General features: G+C 34.3%; 1 protein-coding gene across 1 annotated transcript in view; it reads left to right on the top strand.

Moving 5' to 3' along the window:
* LOC106472412 (ankyrin repeat domain-containing protein 13C-like) overlaps positions 1-25,045 on the top strand; it is a gene marked incomplete at its 3' end in the record, with an annotated part of 52,528 nt that overhangs the window by 20,802 nt on the left and 6,681 nt on the right. The window contains exons 4-10 of the mRNA XM_013933057.2: positions 9,127-9,258; positions 13,093-13,159; positions 16,667-16,811; positions 18,995-19,126; positions 21,372-21,439; positions 22,063-22,156; positions 24,630-24,779. Coding sequence (XP_013788511.1) covers positions 9,127-9,258; positions 13,093-13,159; positions 16,667-16,811; positions 18,995-19,126; positions 21,372-21,439; positions 22,063-22,156; positions 24,630-24,779 — 788 coding nt within the window. The remainder of the gene's footprint in view (positions 1-9,126; positions 9,259-13,092; positions 13,160-16,666; positions 16,812-18,994; positions 19,127-21,371; positions 21,440-22,062; positions 22,157-24,629; positions 24,780-25,045) is intronic.

Below are 25,045 nucleotides of genomic sequence, written 5' to 3'. Positions count from 1 at the left end.
TGTGATTCCAAAGTGACCATCAATTTCTATGCTGTAACTTTCAATGTGTTTTTTCTATCTTCATGAAATTTGACAAGCTTTCAGTAAACATTACAAGTCTTAAAGTAAACAACATTATTTATTTATTTATAACGGAAGATGTTTTGGAATTCTTCAGATTCTGTCTTCATTATCTAAAGCAAAAAAAGAATTACATCATTCCTAAATAAATAACTAAAATACATTGCTGCAATAATGATAATTTAATCAAAACTAAAACATACAGAAAATGAAGGAGGAACAAAAAAAAGTACCGTATGTATTAAAATATGTGCAATTTAAACAAAGACAGTGTTGGCAAAAGTTGTTTGATGTGGAGAGTTTCTTTAATTAGTTATTCCATATCAGACTTGGCCTAGCAAAGGATATTAAAATTTAATAAGTTATGTTTGTGTCTCATTTCTTTACTATATTGATGTATAGAGGAAGCACGGGGGTTACACAAAGTTTTTTGTGTTTTCATGAAAATTCCCATATGTTCATTGGCTCTAACTAGTAGATGGCATTTGATTTTTTCCGATATAGGAGGCGTTATATCTCTACACATGTAAAAATATACAATCCATGAACAAATAGAAATTGAGAGAAGGTGTTTAGGACAAGAAAAATCCTGTATGTACGATGTGGGTTAAAAACTAATCTGAACTCAACTTATGTTTAGCTAAAGTGGATTATTTAGTGTAGGTTAATAATCATGTTATCAGGATCAAAGTTGGCAGAAAAGTCATTAGTCAATCTACTCAGCTTTAAATTTTGGACATATTCAAGTCAGACAATTTTTTTTTTTCATTGCATTGGCTCCACTTATTTAGTAAATGGGTGTAATCAAAACTGCTAATGATGCTTTGAAGGTTAGTGATGCACACGTTGAATGTTTAAGTATACTGTCTGTTCTATTGATGTTTCAGTTGAAGTTCTTCAACCAACAGTCTTTTATAACAAATCTGATATTCTGACAAATTTTGGTTTAATAGTTTAAAGAGAAGAAATGTGTTGGAGTTTGCATTCTGAAAGGAAGCAAATGCCAGGGTTGACTTTTTTATTTTAAAGTCCAAATTTTCACAGGCGACAAATCCTTTCCATACCATCGTGCCAGGACATTAGCAATGATGTGTTTGGAGGAAAACAAAGTTTCACAATAAAAAGAATAATAATACTTAAGATTAACAGCATTGTTACTGATTCATCAGGTAGGAAAACGAAGTTTTATAATAAATATTAAAAACGTGGTAATACCAAAAAAACATCTTTAATATGGACATTAATATTTAAAAAAATGTTAGTTCATTATATTCCAACTACAAAAAACAACATTAGAATTGAGCAAGTTTTCATTTTCAATCAGAAGTTTAGAAAGAACAGATTTAAATGGTAACAATATAATGGAATATACAATAAAATGTGTGGCATACACATCTATAAAAATAAAAGGGTGTGTCTGTATGTGTGTGACTACAGTAGCTCCAAGAGCAAAGAACCTAGAAACCTGAAATTTTGCACCCACACTAAGTGGTCCCAGAGGGTGTGCACCTTGATATTACTTATCCATGTGCGTGTGCATCTTTTTCATGAGGCAAGCTATAGAAAAACCACATAGAAAAGAAGTGGTTCCTTTATTATAAATAGAAATCACAGACAGACACACAGACATGCATGTATGTGAATGTCTGTATATGTGTGAGTGCCATTGCTTCAAGAGGAAATAACCTAGAAACTTGAAATTTCTGGATTCTCAGTGTTTTATATGATATTTATTGCTGTTTTAAAGATGGTGTTTATACTTATATTTAAGCCTTTCTCTATAATAGTTTCTCTTAAAATGTTATTTATTAAACGTGTATGCTGCACATTTTATCATACATTCCATTATAGTGTTACCATTTAAATCTGGTTTTTCTAAACTTCCAATTGGAAATGAAACTCACTGAATGCTAATTTTGTATTTTGTAGTTTAAATATTATGAACTAACGTTTTTTTTGAGATATTAACGGTGATGATGGAATTTAAGGAAATTTGAAAATGTCCGTATTAAAGATGTTTTTTCACTGTTACCATGTTTTTAATATTTATCATAAAAGATCATTGTTTATTTATAACAGAAGGGGACATAGATAAATGTTTTGAAATTCTACAGATTCCATCTTCAGTATCTAAAGCAAATAATAGAATTACATCATTCCTAACTAAATAGCTAAAATACATTGCTGCAATAATGATAATTTAATCAAAACTAAAACATACAGAAAGTGAAGGAGTAACAAACAAAAGTATGGTACATGTTAAATAAATATGCAGTTTTCGATACGGTGCATTACCTCTGCTCAAGTGTATAGCTGTTTTTGTTCAGTGCTGCCCTCTATATGCAAAATTTTTTTTTGCATGCTATAGGCCTTGAACTCCCATGCACCCCACCATCATCATGTGTCAGAGCTCCACCAATAGGAGTGCAACACACACCCTCCTGATGCATGTGACTCCCTCTATTCAATTCCCTGGAACTATTACTCTCGTTTGGCAGTTATCAAATGCAGACATTTTTCACTTGTGCTCTTTTCAATTGTTCATTTCTTTTTTCCTTTTTGCAAAGTAGTGATTTACTTCATTCATTTATTTATTTGCTGCAGTTAGTTCTGTAGTAGTTTGCCATGATAACTTACCTTTGTTTATTGATTTTTTTCTTCTCATTTTTAGTTTCTTTGCATTTTTGATGAATTCTGAAGTTTGTGTTTTACAGTTTCTGACATTATAACTGCTACTTTGAATGGCATTACTGGCTTCAGGTCTGGGGGTCTAGACTGAGGATTTTCCGACTGTCATCTATTGGGAGATTGATCATTATATGAGGCGTCCCAACAATGTTTGGGTTGCATCTCCATTTCTCACCCTGTTCATAAAGAGGTAGATGTTGACAGTTTAGTTTCCTCCTCCTACCTGTGCCATGCCTTCTCATGTGTCTCCTATGAAATCTACTAGGCCTAACTCTACCTTTTTCTCATTTTCACAGTTTCCATATGATACTGTTTTTTAACATGACACTCATAACTAGAGTCCTTGCTTTCCTTCCTTCCCCTGACATCAGGGTTCATTCTGAGCATTTTGTTTCTCAGTTGAAGACTGGTGTTAGTATTCCTCGTTGTCCATGGACTTCTGATCTTTATGCTTTGGCTTATCAGAAGCTGATCAACTTTATCTCAATTCCCAGCTGTTAGAGTCACTTTTGCTCTTGTGGGAGGCTGTCCCTGATAATCCTATCCATTTCTCCCTCATTCATTTTCCCACCTTTGTCGTTTCGTTACAGCTCTCTTATAGTACTTGTACAACATATATCTCCTTTCTGAAACACTTCACTGATCACCTGAGAGATTTTTCAGGGGATACACTTTCCCTCCTTACTCCTCATTGACACTGTTGTCCTTTTCAGCCCTATCCCTTCACATGTGGTTTTGTTGCTGTTCAGATCTTCTTTGGAAGGATACTGTCTTTTCACCTACCTTTCCATTATCTTTGTGACTTCTGGGTGGTTTGTTTTCTCTATCTTGTTTGTTTTTGGATATTTTCCAGAGTCTTTGGATTCATGTGTGGACTCTGCAGTTTAGCACCTTCCCTTTTATTCCTGGAGTCTCACCTCCATTGTACACTGGATGAGCCACTGGAGTGTGGACCATGAAGGAGTCTTCCTGAATATGTTCACTTCCATTCGGTAGAGAGTAGGGCAGTAGTGTTCTGTTGGTGTAGATTGTGTTTGATCCTCTAGTTATGTGCTCCACCTCTGTGTGGTGGGTCCCAAAGGTTGATGTTGCGTGCAGCTTCTGTGCGGTTCTATCCAGAGGGTGAGGTTGCTTGCTTATATGTTACAGATGCAATCCACTTTCATGCAGTGGAACCCAGAGGTTGCTATTGCACTCCAGCCTTTGTGCAGTTCTATCCGGAGGATGATGTTGCTTTGGAGTTGATCTGTCACATTGCAGTTCACCCCTTTAATTGGGATCCCCTCATCCTATCATCACCTTGATGTAGATTACGGTTTGTAGATACTTTTTCTACAGGATTGAGACTCCAGTATACTTTGATTTGCATTCCAACTCACCTGTTTTTTTTTCTCCTTTTTATGGTTGTGCTTCTCCCTCTTTCTGCCCATGTATCCGACATCTATTTCCACACTGGGCACATAGTATACCTGGCACAGAAGTAGTGCAGTCTCCCATGCATGTTCCTCCCCAAATGAGGATCACACTTCAGGGGAGTTTTTTGGATGCTTTTGAAGGATATTTATTTCTGTCCCTCTCACTGGTCCCTCCACCTATTCAATGTGAGATTGTAGCTATACGTGTGAGTGGAGGTAATGTACCGTATCAGAAGTTATTATTTTCCTGTACTGAAAATAGATTTCCGATAGGTACTTACATCTTCTCATACTTTTCACCCTCCCTCTCCACTGAAAACCACTGTTCTTTTCTGCTTAATCTTGAAGTGATAGTTTGGTAGAATTGAATAGATCAGGATGTTGCACTCCTATTGGTGTAGAGTTGTTGCATGATGATTTACATGTAAAATGCAGTTGAACCGCATTGATCGTGGCGTACGTAGGAGTTCAAGGCTTGTGGCATGCGAAAAAATGTTTTGCATATAGAGGGCAGCACTGAACAAGAACAGCTATACATGTGAGAAGAGGTAAGTACCTATCACAAAACCATTTTCACTATAAGAAAATATCAACTTAAATAAAGTGTTGGTGAAAGTTGTTTGATGTGGAGAGTCTACTAGTTAGAGCCAATGAACATATGCAACTCAAGTCTATGTAACACCCACAGAGATTGAGACACCGAAGCACTTACAGAGTGGACACAGACACAGAGCTAAAATGATACCAGCTTCCAGCCAATTTTGTATCTATCAATTACTTAATTAAAAAAATTAGCACACATTTTCAATCTTTCATCATCAAGTTAACTAAATGTAGAATCCCTGCACGAAAATATAGAAAAAAATTATCTGAATATTCCTGATTAAAAGTATATATATCAAACTAGTTACAGAAGAGTCAAATTAGTAAATATTTCAACAACAATAAGTTTAAGTTAACATTTCTAAAATATAGAAAAAAATCATTTTGTTTAGAACGTTAAAAGCCAACATGTTCATGCTACATAGACATAATTATACTTTCTAATCTACTGAAAGTTTAACAGTTGTTAATAATCTTACTATAATTGACATAGCTTTTATATATGTATTTATTTATGTATGCGACTGAAATAATAAATACAATGTGGCGCCATCTATTGAATAGCACCACAAACAAAAATCCATAAAATATTTAACACTTGGGATATTCAAGATTCATGCAATTAGAAAAATAACTGTGGTATGTGAAATAATCATTTCTCTATAATATAACACAATTTTAAATAAAAGTAGTCTCCTCACAATAAGAATATGACTTATGACTGTGCATGACTTATAACTTTCACTATGACTGTGCATGAAGGATTAATTATATCTTTATTGATGTAGTTTGTAAATGTAGTACTGAGAAATGGGAGTTCTTAAAAAGAAACTATTATTTTTTCAATAAAGGGTACCACTTTTAGTGTATAAAAACATTACAATTTATACCAGTACAATTCAAACACTTTTCCCATACAGTATTTCCCAGAAAAATCTTTTTTTTTTAGAAAATGTTTACTTTTTTTAAATGTTTCTTAATGAGGCATGAATACTACAATTAGTAATTACCAGCACAAACAGCTGCCCAATGTTTTATTCTCCCTCGAGGTGGATTCCTGTACATGGTGATGGGACCTCCCAGGGGAGGTTCCATATTTTCAGCTTACCTCCTCTGAACATCCACCCATGGGTGGCAACCCGTGAAGGGGAGGAGAGGATCCGGGTGGTTGAATAGTGTCTGGGGCACTGCAACATGCCACTTTGGTCTTGAATTTCTGTAGACGGGTGGCCTTGGGGTGATCTCCCCAGCATCAGTTGCTGGTCCTGTTGGGCTAGGGTCAACTAAGTACTAGTGTTAGGCATTCTCAAAGGGTGTTGTGTCTGATGCTGGTGTTTGGATATAGTGCTAATGAAAACCTGGTGTTGCTGCAGTGTCCTTGTTTGATATTGTAGTGCATTTCCTCGTGGAACTCCATGATGGGTGGGGTCAGTGGGCACTGAATCATTCTCCATGCATTATGGATACCCCAAATCCTGAAAAACATATAGTAAAAAAATAGCTAATTGGTAAACGACTACGTTTTGAAGACTCTGAAACAGCAATCTTCAACCAATTCTAAACCTGTACCTCATCTTTTAATCATGCATTTCTTGTCGGGCAAACTTTTCCGGCAAATGTTTCCCTTTTTGATTCAGAAGGGATTAGAAGGACTTGTTGGCTCTCCACAGTCAGTCAAGAAGCTACTTTCTGGGGACATTTTGGTTGAAACATCTACCCCAAAACACAACGAACTCCTTTTGAATTCAAAGACCATTGTGAATATACCCAATGAGGTTACTCCCTATGCTACTTTGAATTCCTCACAAGGAGTCATCATTTAGACGAATTTATAGAACATCCCAAGTCAGAGATCCTCGCTGGTTTCTCCAACCTAGGAGTATTTGCTGTGAGACGCACCACCAATCGCAAGGAGGGAATTATGCTGCCAACTAATGTTCTCATTCTCACCCTCAAGTGGACCCTCACTGCATTAATTGCACTGGTTCCAACCCCTCTTACTACGGATCTTGCCTTAAGTAGGTGGAAGAGAAAGACGTACAGCGTTTAAAAGCAGTTAATGACATTGCTTATCCAGGGGCTCGAAAGTTGTTGTCCCCAACTCCATCACAGACATATGTTGCTGCACTCCATTCTACTGCTAAAAAGGGTGTGCAGACAGAGCAATCTTTGCTTCCATCAGAGTTTTTTTCACATCATGTGAAGAGTCTTTTGCTCTCTCTGGATAAACGAGTTGACAAGTCCACATTTATTCCTATCTCTGTCCTTACCATTCCTTCAAGTGACTGCTCTGTCCCACCTCCTTTGGCCCTGGCTTCCTGTGTCTGCTTGGGTCTCTGTTCTTCAGCCCCAAGATGCATAATGATTATTCATTCATGTCTTCAGTCCCTTGAATCTATGCCTACTTACAGAAATCTTCCCACTTGACCCAGGGACAGAATCCATGGAGGTCAATAGATCTCTATCTATAAAAGAAAATGGATAATGATTATTCATTCACATCCTCAGTCCCTAGAATCTACGCCTACTGACAGAAATCTTTCCACTCGACCCAGGGGCAGGATCTATGGAGGTCAATAGATCTCCGTCTATAAAAGAAAATGGCGTGATCTTAAACAGAAGGGTTCTCCAACCAGTTCTCCTCCACTGAGTATAGAACTATGATATTTCCATAAATATGTCTCTTGATTTTGGCTCAGGTTTTTATTTTTTTTACTTGCTTTTCTCTGTTTTTCTTACTTGACTCTAACAATCTGACAATATTCATACAAATTGGAAACCAGCCAATTTGGCAAGATTGTGAATAAAGCTTTTTATGTTTCTAAATGCACTTGTGTTTACTTGTTTTTCATTGCTCTTCATGTTAATTTATTGTTTGCTTAATAATCCTGAACCTGTTTGCTTATGGAAACCTTTAGCTTTATTGTCAGTCCTTAATGTACCTGAATACCACAGATTTATAATGCTAAAACTAGTAAAGTAAGATCTGTTGATTAATAGGTAAGTTTAACAGCAATCATATATTTCAAAGTAATAACTTGAACATAAACTTTATCTCAACATTTTAAAATTATAACAAAGCTTCTTCATAAACAACATTTGCAGTTTGCTTTCCATCTATCAACAAATTTTGATGTGATCCCATGGTTGTTTGAGAAACAATCCAGCAACTTTCATACTTTGACCTTAATTCCCTTTAGAATATTCAACATTGTCTAAAGCATCAATCTGCCAAGATTGTTTGAGATTGACTCAATAGACTGAGATTAATTAACCAACAGGCTTCAGGAAATAGAAATAAGCTTAAGTTCAGTTTTGACCCCCTTAGAACATTTCCCATAGTTCATAGTGTTTACATACAAATTTTGGTTGAGATTAGCCTAATTGGAGGAGTTAGGGTGCAAAAAACAAACATTTCGTTTTTATATTTATAGGTTACATGTAGATGTGAAGTGCATTTCTTCTGTAATAGGTTAATTTTCAATTTATTCCTCAAATTTTGTTTTTTCAAACACTATAAGTTGTAATTTTTACACTTGAGAGCTTTTATTTTAACTGAAGATTTGCCTTTGCAGAAAAGTAAAACATTGGTTATAATAAAAGTTCTTTTATAATTATCTTGAGTGTAAAGGCCATTTTTATTCTAGCTGTATTATCAAAATGTGTAAATCCCTTCAATAATAATCATTTAAAGTAACTTAACAACAGTAGTTTGAGTCAAAGTGAGTATGTAATCTATCTGAGTCTTAGCTAGGCTTAGGCATTTTATTTATTTACTAAGACAGTAGATTTGAATTATATGAATTATTTTAGGCTTAGCTATTTTATTTATTTACTAAACTGGTAGATTTGAATCATGAATTTTTTCAAGCTTAGTTGTTTTATTTGTTTGCTAAAACTTGTTTAAATATGTTGTATATCTGCTTTAAAATGTAAAAGCTCTTTAGGTGTCCCACTTGCATCTTTTGTAACATAATAAATGTCTATTTTCTAGCATGAAAGCAAAAATCATGTGGAAATTTATGCCATTCATACTCCTGTTTGTTTTAAGTTGAATGCAAAAATGTTTTGTATAAAATTGATCATTGACTAAATATCATTAGAGTTTTCTTCAAGGGTAATATTGGGCCAAAATAAGGTCCATTCATAAAGATTTGGGGTTTCAAAAATATATTAATCATGTATAATTTATATGAAATATTACTCTTTATTTTTCATTTTTCCAAAAGAGACTGCACACTTTCTTCCTGAGAAAAATTACATGTACGATATTTTCATTCATAAATGTGAAGTTAGTACATGGACAGTTAGTAAAAATGAAAAGCAAATATAGTAATGTAGTATATTTTATTTGGAACAGTTGCATCTCTTTTACGTAAGCTTAAACAACAATCCAGGGAAGCCATGGAAACAAGAAGACCTGATTTGGTACGAGCATTGAATCAAATGGGTGACTTTTTCATGGAGTTGAAATGGGACTTTCAGAGTTGGGGTAAAGAAATTACTTTTGTGTTGTATTTATATTTAATTTACAATACTAAAGCTTTTAGTACATATTCATGAAACTTTTAAAGTTTCTAGAAAGATACAACGTGAACTGCTTTCAGTTTCTCATAGTAAATTGCTGCAGATTTTTAAGTGATGAACCATGGTTAAAATCTGTATAATATGAATTTTAATAAGAACAAGAGCAATCTGAGAGATTGCATACCCTTCTCCCGCCTCTGTTTTTCAAGATTGCATACATTTATATTGAATAAAGTAAAATTTCTTCTTTGAAAACTCAGCAAGTTCTCAGAATGATAAATGATCTGGATCATTTTTTGTAATATGATGAGGAGCCTCAACCTTAATGTGTCCTTGAAATATGGTACAAATCTGATCACAATTTACAGTTATTAACCAAAAACCATGAAAATGTCCTATCTACCCATTATAAAAAATGCTTCAAAGTGATCTAGAATCCAAATTTCAATCCAGACCAAATTTGGAGAGGACTGTCCCATATCGATTTCCCATCTTGTGTAAAATTTTCGTGTACGTTGGCCTGTTAGTTTTCAAGTTACTGACGAGTAAAGAGACACACACACAGACCCAATTGAAATACCCTCGTAGAGCAAAGGTATTAAATAAGGTAAACAATCTTTATGATATTTTTATCTAAGTTTCTTCAGCTTTTCTTTTTATCTTAGATTAAGAAGTAAGTTTAATTTTTAGGTATTCTACTATCTGTCCTTTCTGTACATTTATACGAAATGTGCTTACAGAGATTTCTAATGTGCAAATCACACTGTACAAAATCCTTTTACCAAAAGAACCTTAATCACATTCTGGTAAGAATAACAAATTGAAATCTACAGTAGAATTAATTCCCAAATTAATTATTATTCATGTTGACAAATGTATACTAAGGTAGCATTGAGACTATGAATGCTATGACAGGTTCTTTTATTCTTAATATTTCGACTACAAGTCTTCTTCAGGAGATTATGAACACCATGGTTCTTTACAAGGGTATTTATAAAAAAATTTTTAGATTAAGTTCCAGTTCCCTTCACCTTGCCACACCTTGATTGGTCCACTATCGCCGTCTGTTGACCACTAACTGACCAATCTGCATTCTGCTCTCGTTTCATCATGCTTGCAGCCACTTGTATACTCCCACTGTGGTGTTTAAGTTCTTTTCTAGTGAAATGTACGCAGTATCCGTTGTTTTCCTCTGTTGTTTTTCCATTCCTTTCATTTAGGCAGGTGCCCTGCTTCTTCTGCATGTGCTGCTATCACTTTGGTTTGTTGTGTCTTCTGACATCTGCTTTGTGTCTTTTTGTCAGGCCTCTACTAGTTTTACCTATGTAGACTTTACTGCATCCTCCACATGGAATGCAGTATACTATGATGCTATCTATTTTGTGTTTCTTTCTTCTGTCCTTTATTATTTTGCCTATTTTTATTTATGTTTATGTTACGCCCTCTGTGGCTATGTGTTTCAGTAGACTGATGATGGGACTTGCATCCTGGGCACTGGGGACTACTATGAACTTCTTGTTTCTCTCATCATGTCTGCTGTCGTTGTTCCTTTCCATGATGTTCCTTACTTTCTGTTTTAGCTTTATGAGCATCCCTGTAGGGTATTGCAGCTTTCTGAAAGCTTCCTATATGTGTTCATTTTCTTGATCTAAGAATTCTGGGCTGCATATCTGTAATGCTCTCAGGAAGAAGCCCAATGCCACACGTCTTTACTTTGTTGTTATGTGCTGAGAAGAAGTGTATAAAATCATCTCTGTTGGTGTGTTTTCTATACATGGAGAACCTAGGTCCCTCATCACCTCTCCGAATCAGTGTTAAGGAATGGTATCTCCCTATCTTGCTCTCCTTCTACTGTGAACTGTATGTCTTCTTCTAAGTATTCCATTCAGTCAACATGAATAATACTTATTTGTCTGATGATGGTAATGGTGACATGAGTCTACAGGATCGAGATTTTTACACAAGGAAGAAGATCAACAGCTGTGCAAACTGAAAGAAATTCCTGAACGAGTGCATAGCAGAGCAAGTTCTCCCGAGATCAACCTCAGGTCAGCTTAACACCATAGATGAACACCTCTTTGGCAAGAGTGCAAGATATTACTTAGAAGAGGGAGTCATGATATTAACCAACAAGACTGTTAAGCTAAGAGACAAGATAGTGGGGGTTCCTCTCCCTCACCACATGGTAACAAGAAGATAAAATGCAGAAGGAGAAATGACACCGGAAACTAAAGCAAAGACATAACAACAGTGGATGGAAGACCATAGGAAGAACTGACCTGATCAACAACATGTCTAATAGAAGGTTGGAAACTTTATCGCTTGGTTTAAAGTTTGACACAGGAATAGAAGGAAGAAGTTTCTAAGGCTACATGATCTACAATCACAAACGATTGAACAATGATGCTGATAAAAGGTTCAAACAAGCAGTAGTCACCTGCTACAAGGTGATGGCAGATTCCCATCACTCTACTGTTCCAAAGAATCCTAAAAAGGCTGAGTAACAACAGCAACATCTTTATATCTCAAGCAGATAAAGATGGTGGAGTAGTCGTCATGGACAGGACTGAATATGTAGAGAAAATGGTGGCACTGTTGGCTTACAACTCTACATACCCAAAGAAATAGAAAGATTTCGAGAAGAAGGAAGCTGGAAGATATAAGCAGAAAATAAAGAAGATCCTAGGAAAAACAGAGAGTGAGAAGAGATTAATGCATCTCTTAGAAGAGAACCCTCGCACTCCAACCATGAGGGGGAATGCCAAAGGTACACAAACCAGGGATCCCCATGCAACCTATAATATCAGGCACAAGAAGTGCCCTGAAGAAGACTTGTTGTTGAAATGTTGAGAATAAAAGATACTGTCACAGCATTCACAGTCTCATTGCAACCTTAGTATCAATTCCAAAATTGTTGATATTAAATTTGAAACAAAAAAGATGTTTTTTTCTTGCCATTGTCCAGACATTAAAATAAAAAAAATAATTAAGCATTACTACACACAAAAAACTATTACCAGTACCTCATAAGCATGTTGTACTTTTAGCTGACTTCCTGTTTGTTATTCAGTTATCATAGAAGTAATTTAAATATATTTTTTAATCTTGGTATATGATAGGTGTTCTGCACATATGTAATATCAGTAACTTAATTTTTAAAAATCTTGGTATATAATAAGTGTTCTGCTGTAAACTTAACAATGCTTTTGTTTGTAAGTGTAGATGTACAAATTAAAATTTCACACACATATATAGTCAATTATATTTCCAATGTCATGTTTAGGAACATTCATTTTTAATACATGTACTTTTCCATTATTTTGATTTTGTGAAGAAAATGTCTTCTGAAAGTTAAAATTGCTGCTTCGTAGATTTAATAATTTCAGCTTCATTAACATTGTTGCATTGCAGTATACTCTTAATCATAGCTGACAGATAGTCTGTGTTTTATGTTAACACATTGTAATGTCTTTAGATAATGATTTTTGTAGAACAGTTTGATGAAATGTGCTTTTACTTACCCTAGGAAGCCCAAATATGACTTGTATAATAGTAATATAAATAGTATAATTTCAAAAGTACACATGGGTTTGTGATATGTGCTTTGGTTTTCATTGTTAACTGAAAAATATTCCTTTTTGTTCAATATTTGTTCAAAGGTACTTGGACAGAAATTTTTATACTTTGATTAAAGAATTCATCTGATTGACAGCCATGCCGAAATGTACCCATGTTCAGTAGATTCTTGATTTTGTTTTGTGAATGACATGATTTAAGTATTTTTATTTTCTGCTTCTAGTTCCTCTGGTTTCACGACTACTTCCATCAGATATTTGTAGAATCCACAAGAAAGGGTCCAGTATTAGGTAAATATAAAAATTATATCAAATATTGCATCACTTATAAATCTGTTTTTTTTTTTCATCATAAGTAACAGAAAGAAAAAACTAGTATAGAAGTCATTATATCCTTATGTTCCTAGAAATATAACTTACTGAAGTATAGTCTACAGTATAATATTTTCATCTGCCATACAACTGACAGTTCCTGTCTTGAAAGGACAGGAAAGTCATCTGTCTTACTCTAAATATAATCATTTCAAATGCCTTAATGTATTTTTTGTCAGAAGTTTGCAAATGATGTACATATGGTATAGTAAATTATTTATATAGATAGTTGGAGTACCCGTCCATTGGATGGGTGAAATAAAAGTTGTATGTAACAAAGGATATGAAATTGTGCTTCTATTTTTTTTTTCTTACATAATAAACATTAAAAGTATGTGCAATAGAAATACATAAAGGTACCAATACTGAAAAAAAAGACATTCTGTTTTCAAGAACACTATCAATATGAAATTAGATAGGGGTCCAACCCCCTATGATGACCTTCCTCATATCATCCTCTATCACTGTGTAAAATTGTGCTGATTTGGTGGTTTTTCAAAATTACATATGAAATTATATGTGGAAACATATAAGTAACAGATTTATATAGATGTATGCGAAGTTAACAAAGATAGTGTGGAAGAAAAGAAGAAACAGAGCAAGAAGAAGAAGGAAATAAAAGATTGAAAAGATCTTAAAAGCTGGTAGAGGACCTAAGAGTGTCAATAGAGGGGTTGTAAACAGGAAAATATGCTTAATAAAAAACAAAGAAGGAATTACCACAAATGATAAAACAGAAATAGTTGAGATATGTGCAGATTTGTACAGAGATTTAAATACATCAACTATTAAAGATGAAACAGGAACAGAAATGAATTTTGAGAACAAAGTTGATAAAGCAAGAACAGAAATGAATTTTGAGAACAACAAAGCAGATAAAACAGAATTAACTAAAACTTTAGTCTCAGAAGCGGAGAATGCATTAACTGAGATGAAGAGTAGGAAACGATATGATCACCAGTGATATTTTTGAAAGCAGGTGAAACATTAAAGCAGATAACAAAATTGTTTAACAAAATATCGGAGTTGAAAAAGATACCAAAGAAATGGAAAGAATCAAAAATCATCATTTTATACAAGAAGGGAGACAAGCAAGATATAAAAAATTACCGCCCCAAAAGCCTATTATCTCACTTATATAAACTATTCACAAGGTCTAAGGTTTGCAGATGATGTAGTTCTCTTTACAAATTCAACAAAAAGATGGAAGACCTATTAAACAGTTTGAATGCCAGTAGCAATAAAACAGGATTAAAATACATAAGGGAAAAACCAAATATACGACCAACTATCATGACACAGATACCATTAAAATTGAGAATGAAGAAATAGAGAAAGTGTCAGAGTACAAATATTTAGGACAAACCCTCAAAATGGAAAACACAGCAAGGGAAGAAGTTATGGTAAGAATAAAGACAACATGGTGATGTTTTGGAATGTATAAATTCTAGAGGATCAAGATATCCCCATTACTTTAAAGAAAAAAGATCATGGATCAGTGTGTACTACCAACCTTAACATATGACTGCCAAACATGGGCACTAACGAAAGAGATAAGGAAAATGATAGAAACCACATAAAGAGCTATGGAAAGAAAAATACTTCATATAACACTACAAGACAGATGGAGAAATGACAGAATAAGAAAACAACAAATATAATAGATGCAGTAAGGTTCAGTGTAAGAACTAAATGGAAATGGGCTGGGCATGTAGCAAGGTATTCTGATAATAGGTGGACATTAAGAACAATGGAATAGCAACTTAGGACAGGGAAAAGATCTAAGGGAAGGCAAAAGAGAAGATAGAGGGACGATATAGTGATGGAAGCAGGAATTAGATGGACACAGTATGCTGAGAATAGGAAATACTGGACTGGTCTAACGGAAAGCTACATCCAACAAAGGATGACTGTAGCTTATATAGATAGATAGATGTATACATACACACATACATTTTAGTTGTAAGGGTGTTTCCAGAATATAGAGGGCTCTAGACCAAGCTTAAAATGAACATATTGAGCCTAATTCACCTAGCAATCTTTTTTTTTTATTGTCTTTTGTTATAGTTACTTTCATTTTCATATATATTTATTTGGCATGAATATTGAGTGCATGGTTGCAATTATAAGTGTGTTCATATGTTAGTCCTTTTTTTAAATAGAAAACATTTGGTAAAATGTTAATAACAGTTGTATTTTTTATCTCATTAGTAAACTTTATATTTATCTGTGAAGAAAAAATATTTAAGGCCACATTTACTAAGAGACAAAAAATCAGACATCTTGAAGTAAAACAGAACTCATAGGCCCTACATCTACATCACAAAGAACTACTACACTTATTTTAAATTTTCTGTATTTAAAGGAATGTCAATAAACATGACAGTCGGTTATGTTTCCTTTGTAATGAAGGAGGTGAAACTAATCAGCATTTCTTCGTTCTTGTTTTTTGTATGAAAACTGGATACTGGATGCCATTAAATTAGTTTATGCAATTTATTTGATTCTTGCTTATTCCAATTTTTTATTAAAAACAACATTTTGAATGCCTGAACTGTTCTCTTATGAAGATATGAACATATATCTCTTATAGGAAATAAAGATATTTAAAACTAATTACTGATATAATAAAAAAAATTACATCCTTGAGCACTGTAATAAAAACCTTCATTCTGTTTCTTGGATTATATGCAGAATTTTTTTAAAGTATAATTTTAACAAGTTGTTGAAGCTAGTTTAAGAGGTTTGTTCATGGTTGCACTTTCCAACATTTTTTTTTTACTAGCCTGTTAGAAGAAGTCATTCATACATGTAGAAATACAAAAAAAAAGCTTTATTACAAAGACATTTTTGTGTATATTGCAATATTGAACAGTGTCTAATAAATCACTTAACAATTGTTAACTTATATACGTGCTTTCATTTCATGTGTAAAAGTTAACAAACATAATTCTTTTTGTCTGTGTGAAGCCAATTTTTAATGACTTACTGTAGAAAGAAATTTATATACTGCGAAGCCTTAAATATTGAATTGCCTCACAGGTATCTGTTTGTTAGTAAGCACAAAACTACATAATGGCTTCTGTTGCTGCTCAGTGGGGTAGTGACACTCAATTCTTAGCTTTATGAGCCTTAAATAATTCAGACTTACAACTGAGCCACTAGGTGGCTGTCTCATAGGTAAATGACAGTTGTACTTTTCAACTTTTCATTTAATTTTGTTGTAGACAGTTTTTTGCATGCATGTTAATTTTTAAAATTCATGCATAAAAATATTGCTTTCAAATAAATTTCTAACAAATTATTAGAACAAAAGTAGGATTTGGTGTTTTGGTTTATATGAAAATCTTTTACTGACAGCCATAAAATTTAATCTGTTATATATTGTATACTTTATTATTATTGTTTTTTGTTTTTTTTTCATAGATTAGACACAACATTAGTTGATTTCAATGATATGAGGTGGGAGAGAGGGGATGTGAGCTTTATATTTAGTGGAAATTCCAAACCATCTCAGTCACTCACAGTCTTAGATAATGAACAAAATGTTTATCAAAACGTTCGCTATGAGGTAAGAGGTCAGATGTACCTATCTTAGTGTTTGATATTTTAAAGAATCTTGAAAGTCGGCACATAGAAAATATTTATGATTGAACTTAAAGTAATTGTATCTTTAAAAGAAATACTTTCTGCAGAGAAAGAGTTTCTTTTTGATGAGAATGTGGTAAAACATTAACAGTATAATACATTTGGGATATTGTGAATAATTGTAATAGGGCATAATTCCAATACAGTACCTTACCAAACATAATAGCTTTTTTTATTTCAGTGCTGCCCTCTATATGCAAAAATTTTCTGCATGCTACAAGCCTTGGAACTCCCACTTACCCCATGATCGATGTGGTTCATTGTGTCTTCACATGTAAATTATCATGTGACAACCCTCCACCAATAGGTGTGTGACACAATACTCCTGATGCACATTACTCCTATTCGATTCCACCTAACCATCACTTCTCATTAGGCAGTTGTGTAGTGCAGACATTTTGAATTTGTGTTGATTGCTCTCTTTTTGCAAAGTAGTGCTTCAACGTTTCTACTGGGTTTTTTTTTTATTTACAGTTTGTTCTCTGTAGTTTATTGCCAAGTCAACTTACCATTGTTTTGTCATTTTTTTCCTATTTTGTCTCAGTTTTTGACTTGTTCACAGTCAATTATGAACTCGAAATTTTGTGTCATATATCCAGTGTCATGACACAGGCTTCAGGAGCGGGAGTCTTGGCTAAGGTTTTTTGGCCATCATTCCTTGGGAGGTTGATCTTTACATGAGTTGGCCCTCTTCTTCCAACAATGTCTTGTCTCCGCTTGTCTCTGTAGAACTTGTTCATGATGATGAATATTATGACAGCCTTTTTTCGCCTCTTACCTATGCTGTGCATGCCTATGTCTCTTCTTGTGACTATGTAAGTTTCCTTTTACCTATATATTTGCTTACAGAGGCATGTCCCTTTTATGCCAAGGAATCTGCTCAGTGGCGAGTATTTTACTTCAACAATATGCTTGTTTCAGACCATACTAACCCACAGACTTTCATGAGTAAAGCAAAAGGGGATTGCTGCCCATCCCTTCTGTCTCTTTGACTGAATAAATCAGGGGCAGTCTGCTTTTCAAAATAGGGTTTTCATGGTCACCCATTGCACTGTCTCTGATGTCAGCATTCCTCCAGACTCTCCACCATGTTTCTCATCCTTTCTTTTAGTGAAGTATGAGAGTCCTTGCCACTTTCCAGTTCCTAGCCACTGGGGTGGTGGACCATGGAGGCAACCTCCTGATCGTGATCAATTCCATTCAGTAAAGAATAGGGTAGTGGTGTTCTGCTGGTGTAGATTGTGTAGATTCACCACTCATGCACTCAACATCCATATAGTGGGACTCAGGGGATGATGTTGCATGTGAATCTCAATGAACTAGAGTAGATCAACCACATTTCAATTCACCTCTTTGATTGGGATCCTTTATTCTGCCATTGACTGGATGTTGATTCCCAGTGAATGGTTTTGGATTCAAGCAAGACCTATCAACATAAGTCCTCACTTATGTTAGTCGTGACTCCTCATTCTGCCTCTGTCATGGGTTTTTCCCTCATGCGCTCCACCTCTGTGCAGTGGGTCCTCGAGTTTGATGCTCCATGGATCTGGTTTTATTTGCCCCAGCTCTGTGGTTAGTCGGCTGGTCATCCATGCACTTCAGCTTCTGTGCAGTCATATCCGGAATATGATGTTGTGCAGGGTGAATGTAGTCCCTTTGGTGCTCCACCTCATTGAGGTTCACTCCCTGAGGCAGATGTTGCATAGAGTGGAACTGGTCCAATTGGTTTTAAATTTGAAGTGAACCACTACATTGGCACATCTCTTTCTACCATCATTTGCATGTCAGGTTCCTGGCATATAGAATTTTGCATATAGAAGGCAGCAAGCAGTGAATGAGAAGAGCTATTATATGAGAGGAGGTAAGTACATATCAGAAATATATTTCCAGTGCATGAAAATAATAACTTTCCTCTGAATTTTTTTCTTGATTGTTTGAGAAAGGTACATGATAAGATATAATTATGTATTGTTCTTATATTAATAATAAAATTTTATATGTTATTTTCAGTTTTACCAAATAGTATGGTTTTATAAAAAATATCTAAAAATTAAAGTAAATTTTAGAACTTTATTTTTACTAAAACTGGATCTTCTTATCAAACAGGAAACAGAAGCAGAAGTAGAGGATGAAATTGACTTATTGATGAGTAGTGATATAGTCAGTGTTCAGATGTCTACAAAATCTATCACATTCAGCAGGGCACAAACTGGTTGGATCTTTAGAGGAGATAGAACAGTAAGATCACAGAAAAGGATTTCATTTTGTGTTGTTGAAAGTCAGTTTTGTTTTATCTTTAGGTTTTAAACAAATTAGACTGTATTATGGTCTGATGGAAGAGAGATATTAAAGCTTTTAGGAAGCCTCTAAAATGCTTTCAGTCCTTGCATTTGTTTTCTTTATTTCGTGTAAATTTAACAAAGGATCTCTCCCTTAACAAGAGGTGAAGTAGTGTTTTTGGGTAGCAAGGCAAAGAACAAAGAATTCTGGTAATTGTTCCTTGGAGGTGTTGCATACATTGTTGGAAAGCCTGGAATCTTTTGTATCCAAATGTGTAGTCTATATGATGGTAAAGTATTTCAATCAGGAGTTATGAGCAGTCAAAGAGACACAAGATCATGGAGCAACCACACCACTTTACCAGCATTGGTCATACACACACAAATTGATTCTCAGAGCAAGTTATATGACCTTTCTTCCCTGACTGTTTGAGGTTAGAGACCTTGTTCTTGATTTTCTGATCTTCTTTTTGTCAGCATCAAACCTATTTTTGTGTATTCCCAAAGCACCTTTGCACTTGATAGATGGATCTGCCTCAGTAAGGGCTTTCAAAAAGTTCATCGTGTTTGCATCCAAAGAGGCTATACAGGGTACACGTTGAACATCTCAGAACCTTGCACTTTCAAGTAATTGATGGAATAATGGTGATTGACGGTGAAATGCTGAACAGTAACAAAGTTCCAGTCATGGTCAGTTGTGTTTGGAGTTATCTGCTGAAGACTTTTTTTCCTCTGGTCTGAAAAATAGATGTAATGATGGACAAAGAAGAAGGTGGCTCATATAGTAGAGTCATCAGTTACACATAAGAAGGACTGTCATTCTATGGGGTTTCTGATGATGGTGGGGGCCTGTCATAACTGTCAGTTTTTGTCCAGTTTAGAAACAGTAGATTGTAATTGTCATATCTCATTTTATATCCCTAGTTTCACTAAAAGCAGGTAAGTCATGGACTTTTTTACGTCTGATCCCTGCCACCAAGATGTCTTATATTGAGGGAGAGATCTTGTGTTAGAATATTTCATTTATGCTATCAAATTGAAACCCAGTTATATCCTCTTTAAACTATTTGCAAGTGATTTCATCCTCATTTAGTCTTGAGTGAGCTGAAAAGTATTTATATGATTAATTACTTGAAGTGAAAGTTGATTTTTGGTTTCCTAAAAATGAGTATTTCATATCATTAAAAAAGGGCTGTCAAATACTACTAAATTTGTTTGTTTTTTCATAAATGAGAGACAAGAATCTTTTATCTCAAAACCCTTTAATCTGTAAATATTAGCTTTGTAAAGGCATGTGTCCATTTTTACTATCTAAATTTCTCTTCAATATAGCACAAAAAAAATTTAATGTTTATCAAAGATTGTTTACCAAAATGCTGAAATATAATAACAGTACTTTGTAATCATGACATATATTGTTAAATATATTTTCTCACCATTCAGTGAAAAAAATATCCACACATAATATATGTTTGTAAATGTATTTACTATTCATCATAACAGAATCCCTAATTTAATTGATTTGATAATATCTTTGTAATGTAATGGAAAGTGTACCTGACTTGTACTTATTGCTTTCTAAGGTGCTAATATTGATCAATTTTTGTTCCTAATGGCATATTATAGTTGAAGTTTAAATAATATTTACCTTTTACCAGAAAAATATGGTGTTTTGTGAAAATGTAGCCACTGCAGCTTTTGTGTGATACTGATGGCATACTTTGTCAGGTCACTTGAAAATTAAGTCTTGGCATGGCCAGGTGGTTAGGGAGCTCGACTCGCAATCTGTGGGTCACGGGTTCGAATCCCTGTCCCACCAAATATGCTTGCCCTTTCAGCCGTGGGGGCATTATAATGTGACAGTCAATCCCACTGTTGGTTAGTAAAAGAGTAGCCCAAGAGTTGGCTGTGGGTGGTGATGACTAGCTGCCTTCCATCTAGTCTTTCACTGCTAAATTAAGGATGGCTAGCACACATAGCCCTTGTGTAGCTTTGTGTGAAATTCAAACAAACACAAATATTTGTAAACATTGTTTTGCTGTATTATTTCAACATTATGAAGTGTGATATTTATTCATTTATTAAAACCTATTTGTTTTGTTTCAAATTAAATTTTTTTCATTAGATTTTTCCGAAACTTTTATAAGTACTTAAATTTTATGCTGTTTTGTACACGCTTTACAGAATTTGTTTTTACATTTTAGGAAATGGTAGGACCTTTCTTAGCTGATTTTTATTTCATCAGTGGACTAGTTTTAGAATCCAGAAAAAGGTTTGTTTCTTTGAAAGTTTACAAAATTATATTTAAAAATTAAAATGGAAGGTTGAAGCTTAATGTTTTGCTAAGTGTGATCTTTAATATTACTACATAATATCATGTAAGTTTGGCTTCCATATATGAATTAGTTTTCTTTAAGAAAATGTTGTTGAACCACCTATAAACTCTTATTTCATCTAATAATTAAATAGCTACATGATTAGTAGAACAAACATCCACTGTTACAGTATATAAATTTCAAACTAGATTAAACATGACCTATTGACATTCCAGAAAAAAAAAGTATTGAATGAAATTAGGCATTTTACGAATACATGATTAAAATTGAAGTTAGTTCAAAAAACTCACTATGTTTGTGTTTGATCATTTCTTAATGCCTCAAATAGGATATGCAAAGCTACAAATAAGTTATGTAGAATTTTCACAAGCGATGTTACTATTTCAAAGGAGAAAGATGTCTTATTCTGTATCAGGGAGAAAAATTATTTTAAAAGGTTGAAAATCTCAAACTAAAAATATTTGTGTTGGTTAATTTAAGAAAAAATACATTAATATTCTCTTGAAATTTAAATTTTCATAATGGATTATTGTTATACAGCATGTTTAAACATTTTCAGGAGGGAACACCTTACCCAAGAAGATGTAATTAAAAATAAAGCCATTGTAGAAAGTTTTACGAAGGGAAATGCAACTGGTTTAGAAAATTCTGAGGTGAGCTTAAAGTATAGGCATATATATATATTTTTTACAGTGTTTTTTTTTCTTTATTTAAATTTTCATATTTATATTCTTTCACTAGAAATTTTTTGGTATTGTTGGCATTTATTCTCTCAATAACAATCATGTTTTAATTGTGGTAAAATTATCAATCTTTGGCTTTTCTATACTCACTTATTGTTTTTTAATAATAGTAGTATTAATACTGAGTCAATGTGGTGAGGCTACATTCCCCCCTTTTCCTCCCTGGTTTCTCGTTTGTCTCATCCTACTGTTGCTGCCCAATCTTTACCTGTTAGGGTTCCCTGTGCCCCTTTTTCTTCCTCTCTACAGGTGTTCCCTTCCTTATGCTTGTTTTCTCCATTCCTACAGGGGTCAGCATTAAACATCTGCTACTCATGAAGGTTGTTTCACCTTTTCTCCTATTTCCTTGCCTCCCATTTCCATTATACTCTTGTTCAGATCCAGAATGTCTTCATTGTTATACATTTCGTACTGACTCCATTCGTGATGCCCATTCTCGCCTTTTTATTCTGTAGAATTCCATTGTTTCTCATGGTCTATCTCCTATTACCCTTACTGGCTGGGTTCGGCAGATGTTTTTTGCCTGGGTGGACCGCACTTGCTGATCTCTCATTTTGGTACAATCACAATATACCACGATCAGTCTTATGCAAAGGCGCTTCCACTGGATGTTTTCTGTCCAGAAGGACCACACTTGACATACTCATTATCCAAGGCACTACCCCTGGATGTTTTTTGCCTGGGCAGACCACACCTTTTGATCTTATAAATATATGCAAGATGCTTCCATGTTGTTTTTGCTCTTGGACCACACTTGGCATAATCCATCGTATCCCAAGGCACTTTCCCTGGATGATTTCTTCCTGGGCGGATTGCACTTGGCCTATTCATAAACATTTATGGTCCTTTAGCCCTAGCCATGTATTCTAATCGGTTTCACCCTATGTGTCTTCCTTTCTTCTTTACTGGGTGAAGAGTATGATACCTGTTCTAGAAGTAGTGCTATACTCCACAGGTGTGCCTCCTATTTTATTTGTGGCAGACCTGTTCTTTCATGGTGGTTGTTCTCTGCTTGCTTGATTGTTTTGTGCTTCACTGGCCCCTCCACCTTTGCAATGTGGGATTCTAGCTTTGGGTGAGAGGAGGTTGTACCATTTTGGAAGTTAACAATTTCTAATACTGAAAATGTATTTTCAATAGGCACTTACCTCTCTCACCCAGTTTTTGCTCTTCCTTCCCACTTATTTGCTGGTGTTTCTGGTTTGTATATGACAATCCTTGAAACTGAGGATTATGTTGCAATAACAAGCACATGTTACTGCAATGTTGCAAAAATGAAGGGGTATAAAACACCGGTGCACTGTTCAAAATTTTAGCAATGCTTAGAGGGCAAATCAAGGTCGAGATAGCTTTGGGTGAGGGAGGTAAGTACCTATTGGAAATATATTTTCAGTGTTAGAATATGTTAACTTTCTCTAGGATAAACAAATCCAGTGAACAGGCAGCTCTCACCATTTAGTGAGATAAACTGCCAACATTTTCATGTTGCAGGCTCAGGCATCTGTACTCTTGCAGAATTGTAATTAAATGTGCAGTTGTCTCTTCCAAATTTTCTCGAATCATTTCAGCAGTACATGGTTTACATAAGTGCTGAACTTACATCAAAATGAATGACAATTTTTAATTTTTCATTGGGCTCTAACTCCAATACATAGTTTCCACCTACTATTTTAACATCACTAAGGCTTACAGCAATGACTTAGAATAAGTGTACTTCCATTCATTTTTTGTACCTTTTATTCTTAAAACATACTACAAAGTACTTAGTCACATTCTGACATTTTCAGAAAATATACCCACCAAATCATGTGGCATTAGTAAACATGAAATTACTAGCATAATTTTAGTAAAAGTAGATTCGTTTAGCTATGGGATTATTGGTGTCATCTCACTGCAGGGTTTTGTTAAGACTTAAAGAGGATTAAATTTTTCTTTCTAGCCTGATTTTACTACCTTTATCACTTTAGATGATTTCAAGCATCTGTTCCGGCTTCTAATTGCATGAAGAGTGTAATAAAGATACTTCAGTTTAAAAGAAAAAAAAATCCATTAATAATAAGTTTTTCACGTAACTGACTTATTATTCAGTAAGACAATTGCGATTACATGTTTCTTTATTGGTCCAATATGGGTTTTTCATTTTAACTTGTATTAAACATTGTTTTTTGGTATATGGCTTAAAGTACAAAATTTTCTCTAAACTTTTGATAGTTTACTTCATTCCACCAGAAAAACCTCACGGAGTCTTTTTGTGAGACATCTGCTTACAAAGTAAGAAATTGCTCTAACAAATATTTTCTAATACATTGATCTAAAATTAGAGTTTTTTTGTTCTTGGCATTAGAAGAAGCCAGAAATTCAGTTCACTTTTGAAACTATTTAGTTTCAGAGGAGACAGTCACTTTCAGCACCCCTAACTCCACATATAACGTGGGAAGAATATATCACAGCATCTGTGGGTAAACCTCCTCATCTAGGTCGATGTGTGGTCTCTAAGGAATCAAGTAAAAACTTCAAGGCCATTCTTGCAATGGTAAGTACATAAATTATGTAATATTTTGTATTCCCTTTACTGTAATTAAACTGTTTATCTGGGAAGATCATTTTTAATATATAGTTTTGCAATTTCTGGTATGTCCCTCCAGTATGCTTTAATTTTGAATAATGAGCAAGTTTTTATAAAGATATTGCCATTAAACCACACTATGAAATATTTATGCTTAAGTGTTATTACTCCAAAAATGTAATTTAAAACTGATTACATGTATGTTTACATAAATGTTTTACACATTTTTGATA

Source organism: Limulus polyphemus, unplaced genomic scaffold, assembly GCF_000517525.1.
Source record: "Limulus polyphemus unplaced genomic scaffold, Limulus_polyphemus-2.1.2 Scaffold5310, whole genome shotgun sequence".
In the NCBI taxonomy this organism is placed as follows: domain Eukaryota; kingdom Metazoa; phylum Arthropoda; class Merostomata; order Xiphosura; family Limulidae; genus Limulus; species Limulus polyphemus.
This window is presented reverse-complemented; position numbering and strand designations above follow the sequence as displayed.